Raw genomic sequence first — 20,809 nt, 5'->3', positions numbered from 1 at the left:
AGTTCATGTTGGACTTGTCAACTTAAATAAAATGTTACTCTCTGTTACAGAACTCTGTTTTCTCATGATAACGTGACAATTCAGGGCTTCCAGTATAATTTAAAGAATACAAGAATCAAACAGTTAGCATGCTCTAATGTTGTTACTTTAACTTCAAATAACTAAGGAAAATAGTTATTCCAAAAAATTTTTATTTGTGTGATTCAGACTGCGAGCAGTAAGATCACCACACACATATACTCTTATACAGTGGAACCTTGAGATACGAGTTTAATTTGTTCCAGCACTGAGCTCGTATAGCGAAGTTCTCGTATCTAGAACAAACTTCCCCATTGAAAATAATGGAAATCCAGTTAATCCGTTCCGCACACCAAAAATATTAACATAAAAATCAATTTTCCTAACAAATAACACTGATAAATAATATATACTGTAGTCTACCTTTAATAAATAACACTGGTAAATAATATAACTGATTATTAAAAGAATCAAAACAGGTGTCCAAAGTACAGCAGAGCATTCAATAAATCTTTAAATAAATAATCCTTAAAACAGTGGTGAAGTGGAGGTTTAAAATACACAAGAATAACAATCCTTTAACACGAGGTTAAAACATCAACAGGAAGCAGTCTTTAAAAAACAGATGACAATCCCCGGTGCTTCTTCTCTGTTAGTGTCAGCGTCTCACCTGCTTCTCCCATGCGGGGTCTGCAACAGGCGAGACACTCTTAATGCAGCTGACCTTCTCTACACCGTCCTGCTTCAGCTGTTTGGCTCGCCTGTTCAGCTACACGTGAGCCTGCACTCGCTCGCTCTCCCGCACCGACTTTCTCCTACTGCTGCTGCCTGCCTGCCTCCTGCAACCTCCGTTCTCTCTCCTCTCTTTTCTTTTACTTCTTCTCCCCCTTACCTGGCTCACACTTCTCTATATATGCGGGGAGGACATGGCAGCTGCAGCCCATCAGCCACAGGAACAATCATGGATGTGGGCAGTTTCCCACCTGTGCACTTAGATGAGAAACGCCCACACTGCAGATCACCCTGCGGCTCACTACAGCTACCACGCCCCCTCGCTAAGCCGCGAGCTATACCCACAGCCTGGCTCGTGGCTCGTTACGCGAGCCAATGCTCGTATTTAGATCTGAATTTTTCACTCATACTTTCCTCGTATCTTGAATTTCTCGTATACAGAGCTGTTCGTATCTCGAGGTTCCACTGTATTTACTTTCTGATATTTGCTGATGCTGTGTGTCATCCACCTATTTCCAAACTTAAAATGTGTGTATTTTTTATTTTAAGAAATACTGTTGAAGTCCCCATCTTAACTGTGTTATTAACAGTAATAACAGAAATGGAGATTTCATTTTCCTACATATGGTGCATTTCTACAAGCACATTTACATCAAATACTCAACATCTTTGTGCACATCCAGAATGTTGCATGTTGTTTATTAAGTGATCCGAGACGTTTCTCTAAGTTTTCAATTACAATGGTGCCATAATTTAGAAAATGGATGGAAGCTCAGGTGGATGTACGTACAACAAACAAACAATCATAGAATAAACGCAAAGCCTTCATTCTAGTATTGGGACAGCGTAGTATTAAAAAATGATTAATTTCACTACCTGCAAGTTAAGTAATTATAATTATTCTAATTAATGCCGTTGTAGACTCAAAAACAAGTGCATTTCTGAGCTAACTCCATAATGGGCATTATTTTCATTATTTCACTGTTTACTACGAGTATTTGCATATACACTGGCATGTGATAACCAGGGTTAAGAGTAGGCTTTGCCTTAGGAATGTGCGTAGGTTTTCCTGAAAAATTAATGTTACATACACTATGGAAACATCTTCCCATGTACAAGTAGATAAAATTCAGAAAAATGACTTAAAACTTGTTAATTTATATTTAGTTTTGCTGTTTGAAATGAAATGACCAACAATGGTAGCTACTTACAGCAGCTTCTTCCCTTTTGCCTAGTGTTTCAGCGTTATAAAGTCTGCATTTCACAAACTGCATAAACATCATATTAGATCTATTTTGTAGATTAATCTATCCTTCATGACACTCAAGTAGCCACTACATGATGATTCACAAATTTTCCACAATTTAACAATGTCTTATTGTGAACAGGCACAAATTGTTACCTGTGTTTTAGACAAAGCTGTACTCTAAATAACATATTGAGTTACATGGAAAATGGGCAAATTCAAATACTGTTCAACTACAGAAGTTTTTGAAGAAGTGGAACTTCATCCTTTCCACCAATTTAAGATTAGTAACCTATGGAAGGCTACTTGAACAACAAAACTTTCTCAGAAATAGAGCAAACCATTGCTAGTTCTCTCAGAAATGTTAGGAAATGCTGTTTTTCTTAATATCTGATGAATCAAAAGATATTAAAAACAGCAAGTGGCTCATTACTTATGTAAGGAATACAGACAACAACAAGGTGATAAAATGCTTAAGAAACTCATTAACCACAAAAATTCACAAATTGTTGTTCAAGAGGTCATAAAATTAAAAGAATTTGTACAGACAGAGCTGTGCTGTTATCATAGGGAGCTATCAAAGAGTTCTTTAAAAACTCAGGGAACAATTTATTCCAGTATTAATTGGAGTGTACTGTCAGCTTACTGATTTAGGCTTTGTGCAGGTCATGCAGACAAGTCTGCATAACAGGTGAACAAATTCCAACAAGAGTTCGGGACATTTTTTTAGGCAACTCTGCTATAACCAACAGTAATCTCAAAATAAAAACAGCTGGAAAAGACAGCAATGACATTTACTCAGCCACATACTGTGTTTTGAATTCATAGCCACCTCACTGTGACTGATCACTGAATGCTCCAAGAGAAGTGCTGCTGCTGCTACTGTTGCTATCAGACAGTTCACTACTGGCATTCAGTCACCTGGTGAAGGAAGTACCAATGCATTTCATCCATTCTCTCAAAGCATGTTGAAAGAGAAAACCTGGACTTCAGCAGTTTAATAAATTGTGCAGAAGCCTCGAGATATAAAAGACCATCCTTGACATACAAAACAAGAGCCCATGTTGGCTGCACAATTCCTAATCCTGCCTGTGATAAGGTGAAAAGTAGATCTGTGAGCTCCCTGATAAAAATGGGCAGACTATTCCTTGCTGATAACTATAAATCTCTTAACTTGGTTCAAAGTTTTAGAACTGCTAAGATAAAGCTGCAGCTACCAAGCAACCATGAACCTGCTCAAACACTTTTTTAGATAGAGATAGAGAGATAGATAGATAGATAGAGAGATAGATAGAGAGATAGATACTTTATTAATCCCAATGGCAAATTTACATTCTCCAGCAGCAGCATACTGATACAATAAATAATATTAAAGATTGATAATAATGCGGGTGAAAAACAGACAATAACTTTGTATAATGTTAAATGTTAACGTTTACCCCCCCGGGTGGAATTGAAGAGTCGCATAGTTTGGGGGAGGAACGATCTCCTCAATCTGTCAGTGGTGTAGGACAGTGACAGCAGTCTGTCGCTGAAGCTGCTCTTCTGTCTGGAGATGATACTATTTAGTGGATGCAATGGATTCTCCATAATTGATAGGAGCCTGCTGAGTGCCCTTCGCTCTGCCACAGATGTTAAACTGTCCAGCTCCATGCCAACAATAGAGCCTGCCTTCCTCACTAGTTTGTCCAGGCGTGAGGCGTCTTTCTTCTTAATGCTGCCTCCCCAGCACACCACCGCGTAGAAGAGGGCGCTCGCCACAACTGTCTGATAGAACATCTGCAGCATCTTATTGCAGATGTTGAAGGACGCCAGCCTTCTAAGGAAGTATAGTTGGCTCTGTCCTTTCTTGCACAGAGCATCAGTATTGGCAGTCCAGTCCAATTTATCATCCAGCTGCACTCCCAGACATTTATAGGTCTGCACCATCTGCACACAGTCACCTTTGATGATCACGGGGTCCATGAGGGGTCTGGGCCTCCTAAAATCCACCACCAGCTCCTTGGTTTTGCTGGTGTTCAGTTGTAGGTGGTTTGAGTCGCACCATTTAACAAAGTCATTGATTAGGTCCCTATACTCCTCCTCCAGCCCATTTCTGATGCAGCCCATGATAGCAGTATCATCAGCGAACTTTTGCACATAGCAGGACTCCGAGTTGTATTGGAAGTCCGATGTATACAGGCTGAACAGGACCGGAGAAAGTACAGTCCCTTGTGGCGCTCCTGTGTTGCTGACCACAATGTCAGACGTGCAGTTCCCAAGACGCACATACTGAGGTCTGTCTTTAAGATAGTCCACGATCCATGCCACTAGGTATGAATCTACTCCCATCTCTGTCAGCTTGTCCCTAAGGAGCAGAGGTTGGATTGTGTTGAAGGCGCTAGAGAAGTCTAGAAACATAATTCTTACAGCACCACTGCTTCTGTCTAAGTGGGAGAGGGTTTGGTGTAGATGAGTAAAAAATAAAAGTGTAAATGAGTGTGCAGAGAATGTTGGTCATTAAAGCATTAAAGTTAGAACTTAATTGAGTCTGAACTGATAATTCTGAAGGAACTCATGGTCTCCACTGATTTCTATGCTTCATTTTCATTGCAACAGTTTCCAGTGACTATACAGTACTGAGGAAATATCATGGTGTATTTATTCAAAGTAGGAAGATCCTTAATGTAGTTCCTGGTCATGCCAGTTTCAAATGTGATGTGAATGTGGATTAAATATACACATCAAAACTCTTAATTAAAAAATGCAAAGCTCACATATCTGACGCTTACTTCAAAAAGAACTTGATTTTATCAGAGTAGTTATGAAGTAATAGCAAAGGAAAATAATTAGAAATGAGAACACAGAACATTTAAACTGTTCACTGGATGAAAGAAGGCTCAAATAATGAATGGTCACTGTCTACATCCAAACAGTGTACAGAGGCAATTAAAAAGGCTAATCAAACGTTAGGTTATATGGTTAGATGTGTTGAGTTTAAGTCAAGAGAGGTTTGTGTTCAAGATATAGAATGTGTTCATGAGGAATAATATGAAGTGCTGTGTGGGTCTCCATACTGCAAAAACGACATGTGTTTGCTAGAGAAGGTTCAGGGAAAAACAACTAGAATGATTTCAGGAATGCAAGGTGTGAGTTATGAGGAAAGACTTCAGTTTAATCTTTTAGGTTTATGAAAAAGGAGTAAGAGGTGATGTGATTTAAGAGTTCAAACTTATCAAGGGAATTTGGACAGAGGATCCAAGCTGTAACCCTAAAATTAGTTTTTCAGCAATAATACCGGGACACAGATAAATGTTGAGGGTAAATGTCACACAATTCTTAGGAAGTATTTTTTCCACACTCAGAACTGCAGTATAGAGACAGATAGAGGAAGTGGTGGCAGTGTGGTGGACAGCAGTATACTTCAAGACCTCCCAATCTTGACTTCATGTTACTTTGGAAACAGATGTTATTTTTGTTAAACTAATCAGCTAATTTCACCAAAATTGCTGTTATACTATTAACATAGCAAAGACACTCCACTACACTTGACATACTTAACTAAGAGGACTTTGGTGTTGGGCAGTTGCTTAAAAATACTATTACTATACAAAGCACTGTTCAGTTTAATTTTCAATTTTATCGCCACTGCACAGAGTCTCAAACAAGCTGGGCAGAAGAAAATCTACCTTAATCCATTGGAATATAATGAAATAATTTTATTGTGTATTAATACTACTAGAAGAAAAACAAGGATCTTTGCACTGAATGCCACATCTTTACTTTCAAAATAAAGTGTACAATGGTTTTATGATTTATCTGTTTAGGAATAAGCAACATTTCAATATTTAACAAAACAAGTATGGTTATATATTTTTATTTACTTATTTTACCTGCAAAAAGCCTGTAGGTTCTTTGGCCTTTGAAAATCTTGCTTCTTACTCCTGGGGAAAGGAGCTCTGAAAGACATAATTTTTAGAAACTTTTGTTTACAGAGTTCATGCAGTAATATAACAATTGACACTGGCTGCCATTTTCCTTAAAAAATTAAAGTCCTCCTTTAATTAAGCACAGAAAGGAGCCACAAAAATGTATTAATATGTGGAAACACTCATTCAGAAAAACATTATGAAAGGAAACTAAAGTATGTAAATAGAAAGAAATGAATAATTTCAAAACCAGTGCACAGGAATAACTAAAATTACACTTCACTTGGGTCGTTGATGTCATGTAGGGTGCCTATGAATTGTAGTTTGGCATTAAAGGTCATCCTGCCACATCTAAACAAGCAACTCCTTCTTTAGGACATGGAGGATATGGAGTGGGCTTTAACTGCTGTGCAAAAATGTCTCCGAAGATCCGTGTGGGGCAAGGAAGGGGGAGGATATAATTAAGATTATTACCATGGAATGAAATTCTTTTGTGGTAACTTAACTATCCCGCTAGAAAAAGGTGCCAAGCATGTCTGCAACAATAGATCCTATAATGGGTGAATGGCTTTCAATGTGTTCTTATGCAGTAACACAATCCCTTTCAAGTAATCATGACTGCGACACCTTCTTTTCTAGTGGTAGTCCATCTAAGAATGGCTGTAGTGCACTGTTGCCTTTTGTTACTTTAAAATGAGAAGTCAGCAGATATCCACCCCATAGACAGCACGACTTTAGGGACTTTCAAAGCGGGATTTGACATTACTACTGAAGAAGTGAGGTGGCAAGTGATGGCAAGCTTGGTGGGCTCAATGGCCTATTTTTGTTAAAAAAGTAATGAAAGGCAAAAAAGGCCAAGAGGACTTATTGCTCTCTCTGTTGCTCAAACATGAATAGAGAACACCAGTTCCAGAAGACATCAAAGCATTAGAAGCTGAAACTCTATAAAATGGTGCATTCAGAAAAAGGGAAAAAAATCACTAGATATGGACTGATCACCAGGCTTTTCATGGTATTTTCTGAGTCACCCAGAGTTTTACCTCATCACCACACTGTGACGTAAATATTCTCCTCATGCATTAGGTAAACTTAACTTAAAAAACTAATTTCCATACCAAACTCACCAAGTTACCCATACAACACAAAATCATACACTCAAGAGATTCAGAAGGGAGCACATGCATAATCCAAACCTGCCGAAGTGCAGACATTTGTAGCAAAAGTAACAGGAATTCCACTAGAGAACTGAATTAAGTATAACTGAGGGGCATACTGAATGATCTGCATACCCAAGTCTGCCTCTCTCCCACGCTGTTTTTCAAGCAAACTGCAGAACTGTTTGTGAACAAAATTATTCTTTGTTATACAGTCATGGCCGAAATTATCGGCACCCCTCGAACTTTCCCAGAAAATGCACCATTTCTCCAGGAAAATTGTTGCAATTACAAATGTTTTGGTATACACATGTATTTCCTTTATGTGCATTGGAACAACACAAAAAAAACAGAGAAAAAAAAGCCAAATCTGACATCATTTCACACAAAACTCAAAAACGGGCTGGACAAAATTATTGGCACCCTCAACTTAATATTTGGTTGCACGCCCTTTGGAAAAAATAACTGAAATCAAGCGCTTCCTATAACCATCAACAAACTTGTTACACCTCTCAACTGGAACTTCCGACCACTCTTCTTTTGCAAACTGCTCAAGGTCTCTCAGATTTGAGATCTCTCCATAAGTGTTCAATCGGATTTAGATTCCGGACTCATTGCTGGCCACTTCAGAACTCTCCAGCTCTTTGTCTTCAACCATTTCTGGGTGCTTTTAGAGGTATATTTGGGGTCTTTGTCCTGCTGGAACACCCACTACCTCTGACGCAGACCCAGCTTTCTGACACTGGGCCCTACATTTGCCCCAATATCTTTTGGTAGTCTTCAGATTTCATGATGCCTTGCACACAGTCAAGGCATCCAGTGCCAGAGGCAGCAAAACATCCCCAAAACATCTTAGAACCTCCACCATGTTTGACTGTAGGTACTGTGTTTTTTTCTTTGTAGGCCTCATTCTGTTTTCTGTGAACAGTAGAATGAGAATTTACCAAAAAGCTCTACCTTGGTCTCATCTGTCCACAAGACGTTCACCCTGAAGGATTTTGGCTTCCTCAGGTACATTTTGGCAAACTCCATTCTGGCTTTTTTATGATTCTGTGTCAGCAGTGGGGTCCTCCTGGCTCACCTGCCATAGCGTTTCATTTCGTTCAGATGTCGACGGATATTTCAAGCTGATACAGTTGCACCCCGAGTCTGCAGAACAGCTTGAATATGTTTTGAAGATGATTGGGGCTGTTTATCAACCATTCAGACTATCCCTCATTGCAATCTTTTATCAATTTTTCTCTTCCGTCCACGTCCAGGGAGATTAGCTACAGTGCCATGTGCTGTGAACTTCTTGATTATGTTGCGCACAGTGGACAAAGGAACATGAAGATCTCTGGAGATGGACTTGTAGCCTTGAGATTGTTGATATTTTTCCATAATTTTTGTTCTCAAGTCCTCAGACAATTCTGTGCTCTTCTTTCTGTTCTCCATGCTTAGTGTGGCACACTCAGACAAACAAAGGTTGAGTCAACTTTTCTCCATTTTAACTGGCTTCAGGTGTGATTGCTATATTGCCAGCACCTGTTTCTTGCCACAGGCGAGTTCAAACAAGCATCATATGCTTGAAATAAAACAATCTTCCCACAATTTTGAAAAGGTGCCAATAATTTTGTCCGGCAGAATTTTGGAGTTCTGTGAGACATGTCAGATTTGGCTTTTTTTCTCTGTTTTTTTGTGTTGTTCCAATGCACATAAAGAAAATAAACATGTATACCAAAACATTTGTAATTGCAACAATTTTCTGGGAGAAACCCAATGTAAAAACTCCAGTCTGTTTATCCTCTATGAAACAGTCACAGAATACTTCATTTTTTCACTATTGTTACTTGTTATTTGCATGGTGAAGTTGGGGTGCGCTGAATAATAAAAAATAATGCATTAACCTAATTAGGTATTTAATGACCCCAAAGACACAGAAGTCTTTAGAAGCACATGTAATTTTAAGAAGCCTTTCTATATAACATGAATGTTCAATATAATATCAAGGGCAAAAACACCAGAATCCTAGTAAGTTGTAGAAAATCAAACAATACTGCTATGGAAAGATGGTGGCAGTCATTCAAAATTTAAGGAAAAAACATTGCATACAGCAATTCTCACTGACGCCTTGCTCATTTGAAACTAATTACTGGCAAAGGAATTTGTTTTCTGGTTTTAATATTGCTCAGAACAAGCAATTCAAAAGGTTGACATTACAGACAAGCATAAAGAATTAAAGGGGTTATTGTTAAGGAAAATCGTAACTAAAAATGGCTAAAATATTTTTAAATAAAATAAAAAAAATCTGACAGAAACAAAACCTAAACTGAAATTAAAACCACATACTCGAAAACAAATTAAATTAAATAGTGTGTAAACACAAATTATTATTTTTGTTAATAAACCAAATGCCGGAGGCCTACTATTAACACTAGAATCTCTGAAGCCTACGGAAAAGGCCATAATCCCGGGCCACCTTAAATTCCTTTGCACCTCTCCATTAGCATTTTTTGTTTTGCAACTGTGTCGATCAGCATAAGCAACAAACCCCCGGCTATCCCATCCCCACATCCCCCAACACCAACAACCCAATCATCATGCCAGTGAATCTGCTACACTCGTCCTCCAATGAAGCAGCAGGGCCTGCAGAGCTCACCAAGTTATCGTGCAAAGTTCTGTTTGCAATTATGTTTCTTGATGGTCTTATATAATTGCTTTTCAAATATAGTTACTTACATAAAAGCCACATCAAATGTTGTTAACCTATATTTATTTACTTTTCTTCCTACAGCATAAAGTCACAAGAAGACTGCAGAGCTTCCTGTGTGATTGACATAGGCATGCTGACAAAGTGCATGTATGTGAGCAATGGTACCGAGAAAATATATATACAGTGGAACCTCGGGTCACGAACATCTCTGAACACGTATAAATCAGTTTACGACCAAAAAGTTCGCCAAACTTTTTGCATCTATTCACAACCACACACTCGGATGACGAACAAGCCAGTTTCCCTTCCGGTTCATACGCGCTGATGATTTCTGCATGTGTTCAGTCTCTCCCTGTGCATTCCCTGTGCAGTGAGAGAGCGCAAGCAAGAGAGAGAACGAGAGCGTGAGCGAAAGACCCCAAGCAGAAGAAGTAAACATTACAGAAGTAGTAAGTAAACATTTAGTTTACTATTACACTGTGCATTCTATGGTATAATTAACTATTTTGGGGCTTAAAAATCTTTAAAAACATATTTACATACAGCTCGTATGGTCTGGAAAGGATTAATTGTATTTACATACAATCCTATGGGGGAAAATTACTTCGGGTCACGACCAGAGTTTTGGAACGAATTACGGTTGTGACCAGAGGTTCCACTGTACTGGGTGAGACAAAATTATGTTAGCATTTGAATGGCGGAAAAAATGTATTCACAAAACATACTTCGTATGTGCAAGATGCTTTAGAGAAATGTCTCAACCTGTTCGCCATCATGTTCAACACATATACCAAGTGCAAGCACACAAGTCTTATTCCCCCCCTTTCTCTCTCTCGTGGGAAACACCTCCCCCATTCCCCACAAGTATGACACAGTCCCCAAGCACAGCACAACACACAATAAACAATTCTTTTCTTCTTTTGTCTTTCTTCCTCATCCACTCCTCCAGGTAACCTTTGTCTCCCTCATCCGACTCTGGCACCCAGAGTAGTGTCTGATGGCTGGCTTCTTTTATACAGCACCCAGAAATGCTCCAGGTGCTCATTAACGCATTTCTGGCAGCACTTCCAGGTGTGGCAGAAGAACTGCACTCTAGGGCTCAGCAGCTGCTTCAGCACCCATGGATCCCAAAAGTGCTGTATCCAACTTCAACTGCCATGGAGCCCTGCAGGAGTCCGAGACACCACTGCAAGCCAGGAGGGCTGCCATCTGGTGTCCCGGGGAGGAAATAATGTTCCGGCCATGCTTCCTTCCTCTGGTCCTTCCAGCATGGAGGTTTATTTTCATTAACGCATTTCCGGCAGCACTTCCAGGTGTGGCAGAAGAGCTGCACTCCAGGGCTCAGCAGCTGCTGCAGCACCCATGGATCCCATATTTATTATTTTATATATATATATATATTTATTTTACAGTGCATCCGGAAAGTATTCACAGCGCATCACTTTTTCCACATTTTGTTATGTTACAGCCTTGATATTAAAACTTCAGTTCTTCAGTTTAAATAACTGAATTTCAGCACAAACTTAGAATATTGTGGGATTCTCATGAGGAAGGAGGAGGAGGGTGGCAAGTTAGCCAATTGCATCAGAACTGTGACTGTGCCTATTCTAACCAACCATAATTCTACAACTATGCAAAAAGTATAATTTTCCTTAGGAATGCTGTTAACTAGAGTTTTTGCTTCCTCTACTGGGTTTGTTACATTGCCACATATTATTTAACAAGATTTTTATTGCCATTATTTGCGTTAATAATGGAGTTAATTTGTGTTAAGTAATCTGTTGGACTGTTAGTCATTGTTTATGCATGTATATGTTTTAGTTTGCTAATACTGTATGTGTAAATATAAGCACTCTAAGCCTGTACCCCATAAAAATACAATAATAAACTAATTGATTCACCCCACTCATTGTTTCTCTCTCAAAAGCAAAATTACTGATCTGTAACTATCAGAAGGGTCCCAATACAGGTGGTTAGTCGTGTGGTGGGTGCAGCAACACACTATCACTATCTCTGAGTAAAGGGTCTGAATGACAACTAGTTTGACATTTCAAAATCCAGATGAACTTAATATCCTTCAGTTACTGATCACATCACTTTGAAGAATGAGACTTTTTTTCCTTTAAGCTATTAATCAATCCTTCACAAATGCTATTGTACACAACCACACTTCAAATCAACATATGATTTGGACACTCTTCAGGTAGAATGAATATTCTGCAGGCACAATGTTAAGCTGGGAGAACAGTCAGAAGGGGTGAAGCCACCCTGAGAAGCTGTTCAGAGAATGGGAGAGAGAGAGAGAGAACAAAGATTTTAGAGAGCTGTACTCAATGAGACCTGTTCCAACGTTTAAATCCACTGGCCAGGGTACATGGCCTCAGGATCTCAGAAAGGACACTGTCCTTGAATCAACTCACATTAGTCTGGGAAAGTGAGTGTAGGTGGTGCTGACTCTGATGACACAGTAGGAGATGTGAAGTATAGCTTGCAGCATAAATGTAAAAAGGGGTTTGGCAAAAAAGATCACTGAATTTATACAGCTCCTTCCATTCAGCTCCAATCTTGTTAAGTAGTAAGAGACACTGAATTTTATAATATATAAGGATGTCAGTGTCAGTACTACTAAAATGCCAGCCAAATAATGCCATTAACAGAGATCTATCAACATATTATTTTGTCACACAGTACAACAATCCAAGGACAGGATTAAATGATCTCAACATCAAAAACTCAACATTGAGGCAGAAAGGTAAATGAATACTAAAAATGTTCTGTTTTTAAAAGGACAAAGGGCTAAATTATATAGTAGGTAAGTAATTTAAGGAGACAAATGATAATGACGAAAAAAAGGAAATATTTTAGACAATACACTGCATTATGCATATCATGTTTACTACTTTCATTTGTGCAAAACAGTGGCATCTGCTGGTAGATGGGGGTAGTGTCCCACTCGCACTAAATACAAAGACACCACTGCACTTAGCAGTTAATTTCTAGACCCAGGCATCTCTCTTTTTTCCTCAAGAACTATCCAAAAGTACATTGTGATATACAACACACCCTTTACCAGGGTGAAATTCCATAATTTTTAGCACGTCTTGATGATTTCGACTTGCTAATAAGGGCTATCACTTGTTCAGTGATTTCAATTTTCACTTAAAATTGACATCTTGCCTGAAGAAGGGGCCTGAGTTGCCTCGAAAGCTTGCATATTGTAATCTTTTTAGTTTTTTGCTTGGCTGTTCTCTACACTTAAAAAAAAAAAAAAAAAAAAAAACACCTTCATAAACATGGTACTATGCATAACCATTTTCCCTAACTCCAGAATCTGTATACCCTCAAAAAGTTTTTCACACAAAACCCTTTGAATTGTTTCGGCATGCAGATTTCCTCCACTAGAATTTCCTTCTCTTGAAGCACTAATATATAATAAACACCTGTCACAAAAATCACTTTTCTTTATTCATCATCCATCTTTTACCAAACAATCATATTTAAATGTAAAACTGATTATTTTTAAATAGATTTCTCATTCAAATATATTAGGTACATTTTACGTATGTGAACATAAATTAACAGTAGCAAATTTCGTTAAAAAAATTTATTTTAAAGATACAAGGAAGGAATCTAAAAAAGAAATTTTGGCAAAAAACAAACCTTTGCTGATTTCCAAGTCTACTGGATATTCTATATTCTTGATCAGTTTCTGACAGCCACCTGTTTTTTCATAGACAAATCGCTTCAGATGTAAGACTAATACTGGTGGAAGCTCTTCCAAAGTAACTCTTCGACTGATTTCAATCTATAATAAAGGAAGCATACATTTTAAATAAGTAATTTTCAGGTAACAAAATTAGATTACCTAAATGCAATTACTTGGAAAAATTTACCCAAGTGAAAATCCAATTATATTGCTCTCAACTGAAAAGAAAAATGAAATTGGAATTCAAAGGAGAGAAAAATTCTCTCTCCCAAGTTTTCAGCAGACAAAAAATCTCTCATGAAATATTTTCATGCACTGTGTTCAACCCAAACCAGATTTTACTTTAGCGAAGGTGTTTCGGAAGAGGGAGAGTTGGAATGAAGAGGATTTTCCTCAGAAGAACTCTTTTGGATGTAGAGTTTTAACCAATTTCCATTTAAGCGTAGGCTGACAATTAGGAATAACTAGATTTTCTTCTTGAAAATTTATATTTATAGCACAAAAAAGGAACAAGACGTGTTATTAGTAATCCAATAAATTCAGAAATTTTAAAGCATCCAAATAATTTTAACACTGCATGACAATAGTAAAAACAAATTTTACCAATTTGTGTACAAATTTCTTCACTGTACGTTCTTAACCAGTTCTTGTAAAGTAACAGTCAATCACTTTTTTTGGGCCATTTAATTAATCTGACTACTTACAAATATTTTTGCTCTCTCTTTTACAAATATATATACTTTTATTACATTTAATGTGGGAAACTGGGACCTGTCTTGGATTAATGTGCTGAGTGAAAAAAGTTAAACTGCACTTAATCTCTTAGTTTACCATGTACAATAACACATGGTACTACCCTTCTGAATTATTATAAAGGTATGTTGAAAAACCAAACACAGATTATTAACATATAAAACGCATCAAAAAATAATGCACATCTGGTCAACAGATGTTTAATTATTAATAGGCTTTCATCACTATGACAGTTTAAGATCAATTATTCCACCTTGTGTTTAGCCATGCAGCTGTGAACAGAGAAGAACAGTTTAAAAAAAAAAAAAAACTGTATAAACATTTTGAAAAATGCCATTTGTTAACAATTTGGCACGATCCATGAAGTAACAAATCTAGGAACATAAACTTTAATGGGTGACTTCCTAAAAAGCAGTATCATACAAAGACAACAATATTTAATCAAGGTATTGATTAACAAAAAAAAAAAAAAACTATGCCATTTTGTTTGTTGTTTCACAATTAATAATAATTTAATATTTAATGTCTAGGAAACCAAACAAAAATGTCCCAGTAGGACATTTGTTTGGAAAGTAGAGTGGATGCATGCATCCGTTCCTCAAGACATGGGACTAATTTAATCATTTATGATACACAATTGGGGTGTAGCTATTAAAACTTCATACGTTGGCTGAACTATATCAGTTTTTGAGAGCTCCTTTTAGAAATGAAGTAAGTGTGTGATGCTGGTCATCTTGTCATTGTTATCTTCAAGCACAAGGTGAGCTACCACAGCTATGCAGATAACACACAGCTGTAGTTATCAATAGAGCCTGATGACCCTGATGCTTTTGGCTCTCTGTTCCTGTGTCTTGCTTATATTTCGAAATGAATGACTAGAAACTTTATCAAACTAAATAAAAGCAAAACAGAAGTCTTAGCAGTTGGCAAAAAATGGACACATTGAGGTATTAGAAAGAAACTTGATCCCTTAGGTTTAAAAGTCAAGTCAGAGGTAAAGAATTTAGGGGTAACTATTGACTGACAAACTTTAAATCACATATTAACCAGATTACTAGGACTGCATTTTTTCACTTAAGGAATTTAACTAAAGTTAGACCTGTTAGTTCAGGTTTTTGTTTTCAGTCGACTAGATTACTGTAATGCACTCCTTACATGACTACATAAGACAGACATCCATCTATTACAGCAGCGGTTCCCAGACCTTTTCTGTTCACATTGCACTTGATGTTTCAAGATTTTTCCAAGGCGCCCCAAGTTAAACCATAGTATAGTTTATAATACATACCTGATAGTTGCAGTGCAGAGTTGATGGCTTGGTATGATTACTTATAAAAAATTAAACGTGAATTACCATAAATGTTTAGAATAGATTTTTAATCAGTTCTTTGAGGTGCACCATATGGTTGAAAAAAGGCCAATTTTATGAATTAGTTGACTATGATGACTGACTGCTTCAAATTAAATATTTGCTGACGTTTTCATAGGTTTTTAAATTATTCAATTCAAAGTAATTTATATTCTTGTTACACTTAATAGAATTGTTAAGAACCTGCAATAATATTTTATTTGAAAAGGTTCAACAAACATACATCACAAAAATCACAGTTTACTGATGGGAATAATTAGTGAGATGTATAAGTCTGTTGTTCACTACACATCTTTTCAAATCTGTTTGGCATAGTCGTGTTTTTCTTCAACAAAAATGTAGATTTCTTGCTGCAATTTAAATGTAGGGGACAATACATTGTCACAAGTGCTGAATTCTAGGACTGATAGTATTGTTAGACAAAGGCACATTTGAAAGCAGTTGCCCCGCAAATTTACTGATCATGATGCTCACCAATCTATAGCAGCCAGCAGAATTAGTTGTTCTGTGATGGTACAGGGCTTTTTACAATACACAACTCTATATGCAACTCTGTATGAGGCTTGTAAAGCATTGTTCAATATTGACAAATGCAGAGAAAAAGTACCCTGTTGTTTTAACTTTCTGGTAAAGAAGCCGCCAAAATTTACCAACCATGACTGGTTTCTAAATGGTATTTTAGCTTTTTGGGAGCATGCAATCTTCAAACACACTGCACACAGCAATCGATCTCTCTTCACAGTTAACATTTTTTGATGTAAAGCCAAAATCCATATAATTGTAATCATATTTAAAATATTTCCGATTCTTCACACACCCACCACTCATTTGTAGTGCATCCTTTTCATTTTGATCACAACACAATATGTAGGGGGTTTGATCTTCAATAAATAAGAACATACACAGCGATTAATATACAAGTACAAACACCAATCAGAAAACACAAATTTCAACCAAGTGAATTCTTTTAGGCATGTTGATTGGCCCTGACTAGTTGTTCATGCATCACAAATGCAACAAACCTATTATATTCACATGATTCATGCACATCTACACTTGTTGCCTGACATCTGGATGAGTTCAACTCGTCTGTTCTAAAAACGATACTGTTTGGTCTCGTCAGTGGCACATCATTTATTATGAATAAACCGATTGTAGCACCAAAGAACCACCTCAGTTAGAAATTGTTGGATATTGTTATTATAAAGGTGGTAATTATTATTTCTATATATTTTTGATCTGTTACGGTTGCAAAAGATGTCTAATATTGGAATATTTTGAGGTGCACAGTCTGGGAACCGCTGGGTTACAATTAGTGCAGAATGCAGTATCAAAAACCTTAACTAGAAAAAGAAAACCTGAGCACATTTCACCAATTTTAATGTCATTTATATTTGCCTTTAAAATACTACTGATTTATAAAGCCTTAAATAAGCTTGTCCCCATCCAATTTATTGGGATGTTTGTCCTCTTATACTCCAAACTGCAACCTCAGATCTTCAAGTGAAGGTCTCCTTATAATTCCAAGAGCCAACCTGAAAAGTGGTGGTGAGTTGGCTTTTTGCTGTTATGCACATAGGATATGGAAAACTTTACCAATAGAAATTCGTCAGGCTAATGCTGTAGAACTTTATATATAAAAAAAAAAAAAACTGCTAAAAACCCATTATTTTAAAATGGCTTTTTTTTTAGCTACATTTTAGTTGTACTCCTATTACAATAAATGGGCAATTATTTTCCAAAGGGTTATACAATTCCCTACTAATCTGTACTATTTTTTGCTATCTTTTCTGGTTCTTCTGTAGTGGTGATCTGTACAAAAAGGTGTGCCCAAAAAAATAACTACTTTTTAAACAACAGATAAAAATACTCACTTCCTGTTTGCTTTTTGTGGTGTATCCTTGAACAGACTCTCGAGCCACCAAACTCTCCAGAGCATCCTGAACAGTGCGAATCTTTTCTGACTGAATATCTAATTGTAGAGAGAAGAAAGGCTGCAGGGTTGCAGACTCTTTTGAGCTTTGCTGGTAGACTACTGATCTGCATAGAACAACAAATAAAATAATATTAATTACAGCAGACCAAACCAACAATATATCATTTCATGTTTCAGGAAGATTATACATTAATTCCAATTATGAGAAAAATTAAGAAGGAATTTTAATAAATAGGTACATCTTTCTATACCTACATTTCTCTCTCTCTCTCTGTAGGGGAAATAATTATATATATATATAATACATACACATATATACATATTAGGGTTGCAATGATTAGTTGACGTAATCGACGACACTGACTACAAAAAAAAAAAAAAAAAAATCGGCGACGCAGATTTATTGTCGAGACGTCAAACAGAACCTTCAATAGAGGCTCCAGTCATAAAGAACCACATTGGTTTTTTGTAACTGCAATGCACTACATGAACGTATGGGGGCAGTATCGTTTGTTATTGTTTGTCAGGACTGCACACAGTCCTACCAACAAAGAAAGAACGTCTGAGGTGAAGAAGAATGTAGAGAAAAATAAACGTGGTTGCAATGGCGAGTCGGATAGAGGAGGGGGAAGGAGATGGAAAAAAATTGAGACAGAAACTTTATAAAGTGTGGAAGCACTTCACCGAAAAAGAAAAAAAAGTTGAATGCAGATTATGCAAAGCGGAAATTTCTTTTCACGGCAGCACCACCACGATGAATGAGCATCTAAAATGCAAGCATCCTGGAGCTGTGATGCCACCGTCTCTTGAGAATTTATGCTGGCGCTGTTAGTTAGTTAGTTAGTTAGGGTCAGATAAGGAGGGGAGGGAGAGTGTGAATGAGACTGAGAAAATAAAAGTGAAAAAGCTAACTTTTACAAGTAACAAATTTACACCTGATCTGTTCGTTTTCAAATAATATTGCATTAGTGCGATGATGTTTTCTGATTGGTACTATTCAGGTCATACAATGATTTCTTCAAAATGTCACATTATATTTGGTCTGTTTCGTATTATTTCATTAACACAAAAGCAGCTAAAACTCACTAACAACCCCCTCTGTTACTTAACTGACCAGATCAATATCCCAAAAGTTTCAATGATTTGATGCTATACTCCGATTAAAAAGAGTTCTTTTAAATTTTTTTGTGTGCAGTATATATACACATACACACAATATATACACATACAGTACATATATGTATTCATGCATAAGATGAAACTCAAATAGCTGAACATCTGATTCAGAAAATTTTTTACTGTGCTTTTAATGAGCTTGTGTTTATAAAACTCACTTAAATTATGTACAATTTTACAAAAAACTTGATATACAAGGTACTGATAATATATGACTACAATCTAAACTGATGGACATATTCAGTTACATTTCAGTTATACAAATCCATTGAAAATGGAATAAACAAATATCTTTACCTAATGTGACCTCCAAAGATGTCAGTTATAGGTGTACGAATGAAATCTGCCTGCCTCGTAATAGAACTTTTGTTTCTGGGACCTACTTGCTCCCATTCATCATCACTGCCCCCTTCTTCTAACAGCTCCTCTTCAGCTCCCACCTGGGACCGTTCAGGCCCATTTAACACAAAACCATCTATAAGAAAAAAAAAAAACACGCATATCAGATTGTTTTATGAGAATTTTCACTGAATTTTTGGTAACACAAATCTTTTCAATTAGAAAATTCTAAAGTTATAATGAAGCCCTGTATTTAAGCAATGACACATTTACAATATTATTAAAAGTACAGTATATTTCCCTAAGAGTCACATACTGTAAATATCAAACATGGACACTTATTTTAACAGTTGGTGTGAGGAAAAGCACATTAGCCAAATTAATGTTTCACACAGTAAAAAAGTTAAAGTGTTAATGAACTGGAAGGATATATATATTTAAAGATATTTAATCACCATATAATGCACAGAATTGAAAAATACAAGAAAGAGGCATAAACTTATCAATTAGTATATATTATTCTGGATAAAAATATCTGGTTCTCAATTAAGAACTAAATATTTTCCAAAAATCAAGGTCTATACATAAGAAATTATCCTTGAATCTCATTGGCACATACAAGTTCACCTGAAACTATTTTTAAGCAAAATACTGCTTATTACAACAATTGTCACAGTCTTTGTTTCCAATCTCCAAACAGGTCTTGAAACAGCTCAGTACCAGTTGATCTTGACTGTCATGATCAATCCAGATTAGCTTTTGATTCAGTGAATGAACTACAAAACTTGAAGAAGGCTACACCTTCATAGTCAGCACATGGGAATTTTCAGTATTTAGTGGGGGAGTGGTTGGAATTGAGACTTCTTTTAAACTCCACAGTTCAGAAGATATGGTTAAAATAGATCTCTAATGTCCTCATTTTATTCCATTGATGCCTTTTTTCCTAAATCATCTTCTCTCCCCCATATAACACCGGCTGCTTTTAAACTATGTATATGATTACCCTTGTCCAAAGTCTTTTATTTTGTGTATACATTTTGCAAGACCTCAGTGACCTTCCTCCACTTCTTTTCATTCTACTTCACAGATGCTCAGTTAAAAAGGGCAAGTCCAGTACTTTCAAGTCTGTTATTTTTTCACATAGTATAAAATAATTTACTACATAAAACTGTTCTAAAGTGAAGCATTTTACAAAGACTTGTAAAAAAAAAAAAAAAAAAAAAAACTAGTTAGTTCTTATGTTTAAAAATGAAGGTGAATGGGGCTAGTATCCATCCATGAAAACGGAAGCCTTACAACTTGTCGAATATAATCCGCTTTGAAGCAGAAAAGGTTTCAATTTAAGAAAGTGTACCTTACATGTTTTTGAGGTATGCTTGTGACAGCAAAAGTAAACTGAAATAAAATATAGATTATAGGTACTGTTTTCTTGATGTAAAGATATGTTTACCTGCCACTTGTCTTCTCCTATTTACCTTTGTGTACCAGTTTGCTAGATTTCCATAGCTTCAGAGTACATATTATTCTACTTTTGTCTCTGCAGATCTGTTTCTTCAATAGTTACATTTTAACATGGCATGAAACAAGTGATGTTATGCACAAAACTTTGCTAAGTGTCTGATATAGTGGCAGCAGTCAATGTGCCCTGAAATTATCCAATTTGAGCATGTTATTGAACATGCATACTCAAAATCATGCAACTTTCTTATGCCACGTATTCTCAAATTTTTTAGTTTTTTTTAAACAGGCAATTTTGACACACATACTGAATTACATACAG

General features: G+C 36.6%; 1 protein-coding gene across 1 annotated transcript in view; it reads right to left on the bottom strand.

Annotated features, from left to right (window-relative positions):
- The window catches only part of usp10 (ubiquitin specific peptidase 10), a 138,835-nt gene that overhangs the window by 17,374 nt on the left and 100,652 nt on the right, over positions 1–20,809 (bottom strand). The window contains exons 10-13 of the mRNA XM_028809787.2: positions 18,988–19,165; positions 17,453–17,618; positions 13,411–13,555; positions 5,869–5,934 (exon numbers count right to left, since the gene is read on the bottom strand). Of these exons, the coding sequence (XP_028665620.1) occupies positions 5,869–5,934; positions 13,411–13,555; positions 17,453–17,618; positions 18,988–19,165 (555 nt within the window). The remainder of the gene's footprint in view (positions 1–5,868; positions 5,935–13,410; positions 13,556–17,452; positions 17,619–18,987; positions 19,166–20,809) is intronic.

This window comes from Erpetoichthys calabaricus, chromosome 9, assembly GCF_900747795.2.
Source record: "Erpetoichthys calabaricus chromosome 9, fErpCal1.3, whole genome shotgun sequence".
Classification (NCBI taxonomy): Eukaryota; Metazoa; Chordata; class Cladistia; order Polypteriformes; family Polypteridae; genus Erpetoichthys; species Erpetoichthys calabaricus.
Note: the sequence above shows the minus strand (reverse complement) of the source record. Positions and strands in the feature narration are given on the sequence as shown.